Source organism: Tiliqua scincoides, chromosome 5, assembly GCF_035046505.1.
Source record: "Tiliqua scincoides isolate rTilSci1 chromosome 5, rTilSci1.hap2, whole genome shotgun sequence".
Lineage (NCBI taxonomy): Eukaryota > Metazoa > Chordata > Lepidosauria > Squamata > Scincidae > Tiliqua > Tiliqua scincoides.
Genome location: NC_089825.1, coordinates 141974268 through 141983752, shown reverse-complemented (window position 1 = coordinate 141983752; position 9485 = coordinate 141974268). Strand labels below are relative to the sequence as shown.

At 46.5% G+C, this 9485-nt stretch overlaps 1 protein-coding gene across 1 annotated transcript; it reads right to left on the bottom strand.

Annotated features, from left to right (window-relative positions):
* Positions 1–267: 267 nt before the first annotated feature.
* On the bottom strand, positions 268–6807 carry LOC136652075 (C-type lectin-like). Its single transcript, XM_066628927.1, has 5 exons — positions 6741–6807; positions 6316–6407; positions 3471–3611; positions 3153–3267; positions 268–335 (listed from the first exon to the last, which is right to left on the bottom strand). Exons 1-5 carry the CDS (start codon positions 6805–6807, stop codon positions 268–270), a joined length of 483 nt encoding a protein of 160 aa, XP_066485024.1.
* Positions 6808–9485: the final 2678 nt, after the last annotated feature.

The following is a 9485-nucleotide window of genomic DNA, read 5'->3' as shown; positions in this document are numbered from 1 at the left end:
AATTGGAGTGGGAACCCTGAAGAATGACAGACACACACTAGAAATATATGCAGAAGTTTATTAAAGTGACATTAAGCTTGAGTGATGAAACGGGTTCAGAAAGAGAAGGGATCCCAGAAGGCAGCACTTCGGGACTGGCGTTTTGAAGAGGCGGGTGGCAGCTGGATGTTTGCTTTCCCAGATGACTTGCAGACATAGCCATCTTGAGTCCCTCAGTGTCAGGTCCATTCACATCCCAGCAGGCACAGTTGGGGGCTACAGACTCCCCTAGAGCTCATGCTTGCAGATGTAGTAATCACTGTTCCCACACCCTGCATCATTCCATTCTTTAAAACCTAAAATGCAAAAGACAGGACAAAAGTGCTTCTCTTTTTTTCCTCTCTTCGGAACCATTTGTTTTTGTCTGAGTGGAGCGAGCCGATAAGATGTACAGCTTTCATTTATCCAAAACATTTGCTTCTAGTCCTCATGCTGCTATTGTTATAAAAATGATAGAAACAATTCTAAGATTGAGCAGGCAGGGCACTGGTAGAAAAGAGGTGGCAATTGATTCTCATTTTTTTGCTCTCATATCAACTTCAAGGTTTCCCATTCCCATTTCATTCTCCCACTTCCCAATCTATGTTCCATTTTGGGACAACGCTGTCTCAACACCACAGGAAAGGAGGTATGTGTCTTATCATGTAGCTTGGCCACTGCCAAAGGTAGAAAAACAATATATAAATAACTGTGATCATTTTTTAAAAAAATTCCTATATTAGTGAATAATAAAACAATAATACATTTACTAAACACAATATCAAAAAGAAAAAGAAAAAATAGAGGGAAAGGAAAAAAAATGGAAAAAAAGATTAAAAGATTTGGACCAAGTGCATTACCAGCTTCCCAATTACCTCCAATTCTAGATATATGTATTGTTAGCACAATTCTATCCATTAGCCCCCCAGCCACCAATGCAGTGGTGCCAATATGGCAACCTCTACATCCTATGGTGGGGGCAGTCTAGGACGTCTCCTCTGAATAAGGGAATATTTGTTCCCAGTCCTGGGGGTAAGCCTCTGTGCTAAGGGGGGGGGGGGTGTCTATTCAGATTGTGCCATGAGATTGGGTCCAGGAAGGGAGATCGAATATCAGCTGTGCCCATAGCACTGATCCCACTCTCTCCCAGGCTCAGTCCACCCATCCCCTCCCTGCCCTCCCCTACCTCTTTTTGACCCCTCCCCGCCCTCATTCTTCCACCCCCATTTCCTTCTACATCTCCCACTGACTTCATCAGCAAGCAGCAGGAGAAGCACTGGAACGGGTGCGATCAGACTGCCTTTTGTAGATGGCGCTGACTCACCATTGGGTGGCACACATAAGATTTAGCTTTGAATTTAGTAAGCTACTATATTGGTATAAAGGCATCCCCCATATCCACAGGGTATAGCGATAAGGAGACTAATGGAATGTTAACAGAGCGCAAGAGTTCCTGAGTCCTTTTAAGATTCAGTTAATCTCCCTGCTGTGTGCAGACTGCTTGCCTGCATGTCATGTTTTTCAGTTAAATATTCTACCAGGGTTGCAAAGCTGCATGGGTGGTATGTTGTCCCCCCCCCCCCAATTGCCCCCAAATTCAGAAAAAATTCTGAAATTTTTTCTGTGGGAAGTAGAGAGCTGAAACCTTTTTCTGAAGTGTTTTCAAAGTGTTAGGGTCACTCCATTTCATGCCCCAAGAGGGCAAAGATGACAGTTTTAGGGAAACTGAGGCACTGGAATTGTTTGCAGGGTATCCCTAGTGTAATTAAAAATGAAACTTTGGCACATTTTTATGGTATGGGGCTAGACTAGGATTTGAAATCCACTTGGCTTGCAGCCCCTTAGTTGAAGTTAAATACCTGTAATCAGTTGTGGAATATACTGTTGCGCAGCTAAAGCAATTCCCGTAGGGTCTCATTCAGCCATATTCAGTCATATTTCTGAGGGAATATGTTGAATGCAAGAGGGAATGCTGTTGAAGTAGCCTGGCATTGTACAAATGATATCTAGTTTTAATTTTTTTATGTATTTTGTTACCATTCACCACTTGCAGGAACAGACTAGTTTCTCTAAACGGCATGTTACATTTTGCGCAAAGGACCATATGCAGCAAGAACATGAGCTAAAGGCCCATATAGGACGGGGCTGCCTAATATGCAGGTTAGCTGTGATTCTCTGGCTCTTGGTATATCACTGACATAGTCTCTAGAGCAGTGTTTCTTAAATTGTGGGTCGGGAACTATTAGGTGAGTCATGAACCAATTTCAAGTGCATCCCCATTCGTTTCAATGTGCATTTTATTTTTAATATATTAGACTTGATGTTACCATGGTATGTGACTGCATTGGGGGAAATGCTACAGATCTGTACTTTTAATAGGCTTCTAATAGGCTAAATATGTATATGCTTTTGAACAATCATAGTCAGTGTGGCTTACTTCTTGGGTAAGTGTGGCTAGAATTTCACTCTTTGGGATGTTTGGGGATTTTTTTTTTTAACAGATCAGCAACTGCTTGGGAGGGTTAAGATAGTTCTCTATTTTAAATAAATGTTTAAACTTTTACTTACTTACTTAACTGATTTGATTTGGTCTTTTGGGGGGAGGGTGTTATCAATTTTGCTGTTTGATGATGTCACTTCTGGCCATGATATCAGTTCCAGATTAATGGCCCAATCCTATCCAATTTTCCAGCCCCGGTGCAGCTGCAATGTAGCCCCAAGGTAAGGGAACAAATGTTCGCATACATTAAGGAGGCCTCTGTGATTGCTCCCCATCACAAGATGCAGTGCATGCCCCATTGGCACAGCTGCACTGGCACTGGAAAATTGGATAGGATTGGGCCCTAAGCCATTTCTGCCCAACGTTGCATATATGCAACAGGGATCCAATGTATACACCTGTGAGCTGGGCAGAAATGGGTTAATGACATCACTTCCAGTAGGTCCCAACATATTATCATTCAAAAAGGTGGGCCTCAGTGCTAAAAAGGTTGAACAACTGGTCTAGAGGTCAAAAAGTAGATTAATGCCATGTTGGCAGGTAGAGACCTTCAAAGTTGGCACTGAGACAGATCAATTCCTGCATTCCTGAGATATTGAAATCCTTCCTCAGCCCCTGAGAACGGGTTGCTTACCTGAAGAATGAGTCAGCTCCACACAGAACTCAGAACCACCAGCGTTGTTTGGTTCGTTTTTCACCCAGGCTTTATAGTTGAAAACGGATCCATCAGCCCATCTCCATTTCCTATTCTGTAGAGATCAAGCAAAGCAGATCACATTAAGAAGGAAAAGAAGAACCCAGGAAGTGAGAGAGACCTTAGGGGTGGTGCCAGTACAAAGGCAGAGGAGGACTTCATCAGCAAAAGGGGGAGAGATGGCATGTAGGGTTCAGCATAGGCTGGAATGGCAGGTCTCAGGACGGTCGCGAGGAATGGAACACATGAGGTGCTCACCCGACGGAAATCACGGAGTCCCATCCAGACATTTTTTTTGACATTCGGGAAACTGTTGATGTATTCAGACACCAACTCAGTCTCTGCCTCGGTGAGGATAGAGGCAAGATGGGCCCCTTGGCCATAGCTCTGGCACTGAATCTGAAGAGAGAGAAGAAAGAGGAGAATGTTGCCAACATTTGCCCTGTTTGCCATGTTGAAGATATTTCCATTGGGAAAACTGAGCAAAGAGCTCTGGGGATTGCTTATCAATTTCCATTTCAGTCCCTAGTTAAGATCTCTCAGGATGCATAGAATTAGGTCAAGGAAGTAGGAGCATATGAATAGTTCTTGAGAATGCTGCAGGTTGTAAACATGGGGACTCTCCCCAGCATTTACCTCTGCAGAGAAACACTTGCATGTGGGGCAGTGGCGTAGCTAAGCCATTTGCTACCCGATGCAAAGAAGGTTTTGTAGCCCCTCCCCCCAAGAACATCAAATTTAATTATTTAAATTAGATCTTTTATTTGTTAGTCAGTATTTCAAAAAAGCAAGCAATTGTTAAAACTTGGGATTGGATCATAAGTTGTGTGAATTAAAACTAAGTTGTGTTATTTATTTATTTATTTATTTATTTAATTTGCCTAGTTAACTTTTCATCCCACATTTCTCCTAAGGGGCATCCAAAGTGGCTTGCAACAATTTAAATATATGTATACATCTAAAATAAAATGTAAAATGCAATGTAAAAAAGCTGCAATCAATCACAGGCATAATGGATGAACACCCAAGCACATAAAATACAATAATCAATAAATAATAAAAAGCATCAATAAATCAGCAGGTGTCAGGTGCTAAAGACTAAAATCAGACTAAAGCTTGCTCAAATAGAAATGTTTTTAGAGCTCACTAGAGGCTTCTGAAAAGGGAGGAAACCAAAGGAACCCTCTTTCAAACCCCCAGCCCTCTTACTTCTGTGAGTGACCACAAATCTAAAAGTCATATCTAATTTAGAGCCCAATTCTATGCCTGTCTACTCGGAAGTAAGTCCTATTATGGTCAATGGAGCTTATTCCCAGGAAAATGTGCATAGGATTGCCTTATACAGTTTGAGAGGTGCAGAGGGTCAGAGATGATCATAAGAGCTTGTAGCTTACCTTTAGGAACGGGAATAGACTATAGAGACAGATGAATTATGAACAAATGGTATGAGATGATTACTGCTGAGACCTGCTGCTTTGGGTGCCACGGACTGTTCAGTGCCCCTGCTGTAGCTTGCAGGCCTCTTCAGTTTCCTGCACATGCAAACCAATGCAGCCAGCCAGCCTAGATGTGGGGGACTGGACTAGATGACCTCTAGGAACACTTCCAACTCTACTTCTGTGATTCTCTATTTCTGGCAGCAAGGCAACCACCCCCAAACCTTAGGGGGATCCACCGACTTAGGAAAGGGCTAATTGAAGAGAACTTTGCAGAGAAAACATTCAAACATGGAGCCAATCTCAAAGGAAGAGGAAAACATTTGAATGGAAAAAACAAAACATGGATTGTTTTACACAGGGTGGGGGGAAACAGTGGGAACTAGACACTGTTTGATAGTGGGTAAGTGAAGGTGCCCCCATGCCCCCCTTGTGGGGCTGCAGCATGAGAGGCGACGGAGGGGCCTGCTGGGCTTTCCAGAGGCTGTGCCCTGGCGGGATGTCTCTGGGCAGTAGTGGGAGGCCTGGCCAAGCTAGCTGGGGGTGGTTGGGTGAGCGGGTGGGGCTTGGTGCTTTGGCGTGGCTCTGCCCTAGTGAGGAGGGGGAGGGCCCAGCCACAGCAGCTGCACTCACTGGCCCATGTTTTCTGTGACAGGCGTGCCTGACCAGGCAGCCTGCGTGGGGGGAGGAACAGAGGAAGGAGCTGGCTAGAAGCTTCATGTGGACAATATCAGCGGGCGACTGTCCCCCCCCCATCCCCTGTGTGCCAGCTGGGCAGCAGCAGCTGTATGTAAGTGGTGTGCTGGCATTGTTGTTCCCCGTGCATTGTTGCCCCCCCAGGCTATAGCACGGTTCAGTTGCAACCCCATGCACCCCCTTAGCTATGCCACTAAGGTGTGGAGAAAGGGAGACAAGCAAACACATGCATCATTGGCCGGGGGTGTGTGTGTGTGTGTGTGTGTGTGGCATGAAGGCTGTTGTGTACTCCATCAGCAGTAGAACATAAGAAGATCTCGGCTGGATCAAGCCAAAGGCTCATCTAGTCCAGCTTCCTGTATCTCTTTGCCCTTTTCAGCCTCTCTGTGCTCACTAACCATGCTGGTATCCTCCTGGACTTAGCAGAGCCTTTCTTTCTTTGTGGTATACACTTCTGCTGGGCCTCTAATACCGTTGTTTTGAATAGCCTCCACATGCTCTGGAGAGATTGGACTCTTTTAACCTTCCCTTTAAACTTCTTTCTAGCTAGTCTCCTCATTTGAGAAAAGTCTGCCCTTAAAATCAAGGGTTTTCATGTCAGATTTGCAAGGCACTCCTAATTACTGGACCTTCAAGGTTCCCTCCTCAGGTTAGATTAAGCTAAATTTAAGGTAAAACTTAAGTTTAAAGTAGGCTTAAGCTTAGATAAACGAGAGAGTACATTTACCTTCTCCTTCTCCTTGCACAGTTGCTTAACTTGCTGTGTCTTACCTTGGCACTTTGTCCCAGAAGGCTACTTGCAGCTCTTGAAGAGGATTGACGTAAGAACATCAAAAGAGGGCTCTTCTTCCATAACCTCAGTGCTAGACACCCCATCCAAACATTTCTTCTTTTTTTTGTACTGGCACCGTGAAGCAAACACAGGCACCAACCATGGCATCTCTCCTGCTTGAATGAGAAAGGCTTCTTACCTCAGCCTCAGCCCAGGTTGTGTTGTCCTCAAAAAACGCATAGCAGTTGCCCTGGTTCTGCAGCCAATCTCTGTCACAGCTCTCAGCTTCAGCTGCATGGAGACAGGAGCATGAAAAGGAAAGCAGGACAGTGCAATGAGAAAGGTTTGCTTTTAAAGTTCCCTGGTTTGGGGGGGGGGAACTAACAACGCCCACTCCCAAATTGTCAGAGTCCTGCGCCTTATGGAATTCCATTTGGGAAAGCTATATGGATCCTGTATTGCTCAGAGTCTGATGGATCCTCAAATTCCCTGCAGGGGAAGGAATTCTGACCCAAGTCAGTCTGAGTAGTGGTACCTCTTGTCTTCCTAGTTTTTGTCCTTCCCTTGTCCGAGTGTTCCTTTCATGATGTGAAGACAACATAAGGGTTTGCTCAAGGGACTCACCTCCCAAGAAAGAACTGGAGATCAAGACGCCAAGAAGACAAAGGGCAGAAGAAGTCAGGAGATGCATCTTCTTGTCTCCTACAGGATGGAGGAGAAGTACAGTAAGTTAAAGACATTCGGTGAATGGCTGAACCCAATAAAAGAAGTCGCCACTCTAAATGCACATGAGTTTCGGATTCAAACTTGGAAAAGAAACACTTCCTTAGATATCTTTGTCACCAGATGCAGTGCAGCTAGGAAGGAACCGAGACACCCCAGCAACCCCCTGAAAGGCCACCTCACTCAAACCTGTGGCAGGAAATCTAGGCCACCTCTCACATGTGCACCTGAAGGGCAGCTCCAGCAGCCATGCCCAGCTTCCAGTAGGCACACCTCCTGGATGCAGGTATTTACTAGCCCATGCCTGACAGCTTTGCGGTTCATATTTTTAGGTACTACACTGAAAAACAGTCAGGTGTGCAAAGGCCTGGGCAGCACAATCCAAAGAGCTTTCCAGTGCTGATGCAGCTGTGCCAATGGGGCACACACTGCGTCCTGCGGTGAGAAGGCAGCCATGGAGACCACCTCAATATAAGGAAGGTCTGCATTGCCGTTGCATTGGCGCTAGAAAGTTGGTTAGGATTGGGCTGTGGGAGCTCCAAGTTCAGAAGCAAGTGCTTGTTATGGATTCCACCAATTAACCGCACGTTCCATTAAGTTAGGATTGCAGCTGCACTTTCAACTTACACAGAAATATCAACTTCCTTATCCATTCCTCTGGTCACCTCCATTCCGTTCAGCAACCTCTTGCTTCCTGCCTCCCACACATCCTTCTACATCACCGCATCTCAATGACTCTGAAACCATGTAGCCCTGCACACTGGAAAACCTGCAGGGACCTGCTCCCTAAACCATGCAGACCTTCTCCCCAGAACGCTCAGGCACTCACCTTCTGATGCTCTTCTCCTCAACAGGCAGATATGGTTGACGGCTTAGTTGGGAGCCTCTTCGGTGATCTTGATCTTTCTTGGCGGCTCTTATATATACCTGGAGCACTCATGGTGCAATACCAGGAAGCGGCAGGTGCCTCAAGGAATTCAAACTGCCCTGTGAGGAAGAGGAGTAGCAGCAAAGCAGCAAGATATGAGGAATATTCTCCTCCCCACCCCAAACCTTTTTCCTGTAGTTGCATTTTATGTAAGCCACCCTGCTACGTTTCATCAATACAAAGGGTGGGGTAAGGAGGCTTTATACGCAAAATATCTGACAGGAGCTTGCTTCACTAAGGTGATTTTCTGGAGAGGTTTTTGGCAGAAAAACCCAATACCACCTTCCTGTGTGTCCTCCCTCCACATCTATCCCCCCCCCCAAAGAAATCCAAAGCCCTTTGGGCCTCCACATCTTGGTCCACTGCTACAATAATATGCATTTACTTGAAGAGAAGAAATGAGGCAGTTCCTTTCTTCCACCACTTGCTAGGGGGTAACGTCACTAAGGTGGCTTCCTCAAGAACCACTTTCATGCACAGATCCAGCCCAATGTGCTAAATCCTGGCCTCATTTAAATCAGTGTTAAACGCATCGTTTCTCAGCACTTAAAAAAATGGGGTAGTGGTGGTGGTGGTCATGATTATTTTCACACTTCAATGATACAGCACTTGCTCCACCTCTGAAGCTTAAAAAGTCTAGTAATGTGCATTTAAGGGTACAATCCTAACCTGTGCTGGAACTCCGCAGGGTTAGGGCTGGCTGCAGCTCAGTCCAGGGCCAGGGGAATTAATTCCCCTTACCCCGGGTAACATGGCAGTGGCCCCAATAGGGCTACTCACATAAGCACCACCTAAATCAGTGACACAGTTCAGAGTGTCCCAGCGCTGCACTGGGTCACCCGGGAGTGGGGTTAGAATCCAGCCTAACCACCAAATCCTGGCTCCACCCTCTCCCAGGCCCAGTCCGACCACAGTCCACATGCCACCCACCCTCCCCACAGCCCTGGGACACGCCCAGAATGCCCTCCCCTCACCCGCTCCCACCCCCTGTGTCGGTCTGCCCAGGCTGACTCAAATTCACCCTTGTCCGACTGTGGTGCTGTTGAACCAGCACAGACCCATGCTTTATGTGAGGGCCGACATAGGTCCTCCTGGTCAGGAAATCCTTGATGCAGGTACTGAATCATATGCCCACTCTGAATGGGGTTGCACTCCCCTTGCAGGAGCAAGTGCACAATTTGGGAGTGCACCTGGACTCACAGCTCTCTTTGGAGAGCCTGGTGGCTGTGGTGGCCAGGGATGCATTTGCCCAGATTAAGCTGGTGTGCCAGCTGTGGCCATACTTGAGTCAGTCGTACCTGACCATGATGGTCCATGCCCTAGTGACTTCAAGGTTGGATTACTGTAACACACTCCATGTGGGGCTGCCCTTGAAGACTGTTTGGAAGCTGCAATTAGCGCAGAATGCAGCCGCCAAGGTGGTTACTGAAGCTAGGCAGTTTGACTCAGTTGGACCACTGCTTTGGTGACTACGCTGCCCATTTGTTGCCGGCCCAATTCAAGGTGCTAGTATTGACCTTTAAAGGCCTTCACTGTTTGGGGCCATGTTATCCGAGGGACTGCCTTCTCCCATTATGTCCCGGCCTGCCTTCTCAAATAATCTGAGGGCGTTTTCCTCCAAGTGCTTCATTTCTCCCAAGTTAGGAGGATGGCAGCATGGGAGCGAGCCTTCAGTGCCACACTTGTGGAACTTCCTACTGGGGGAATTACGGTTGTTC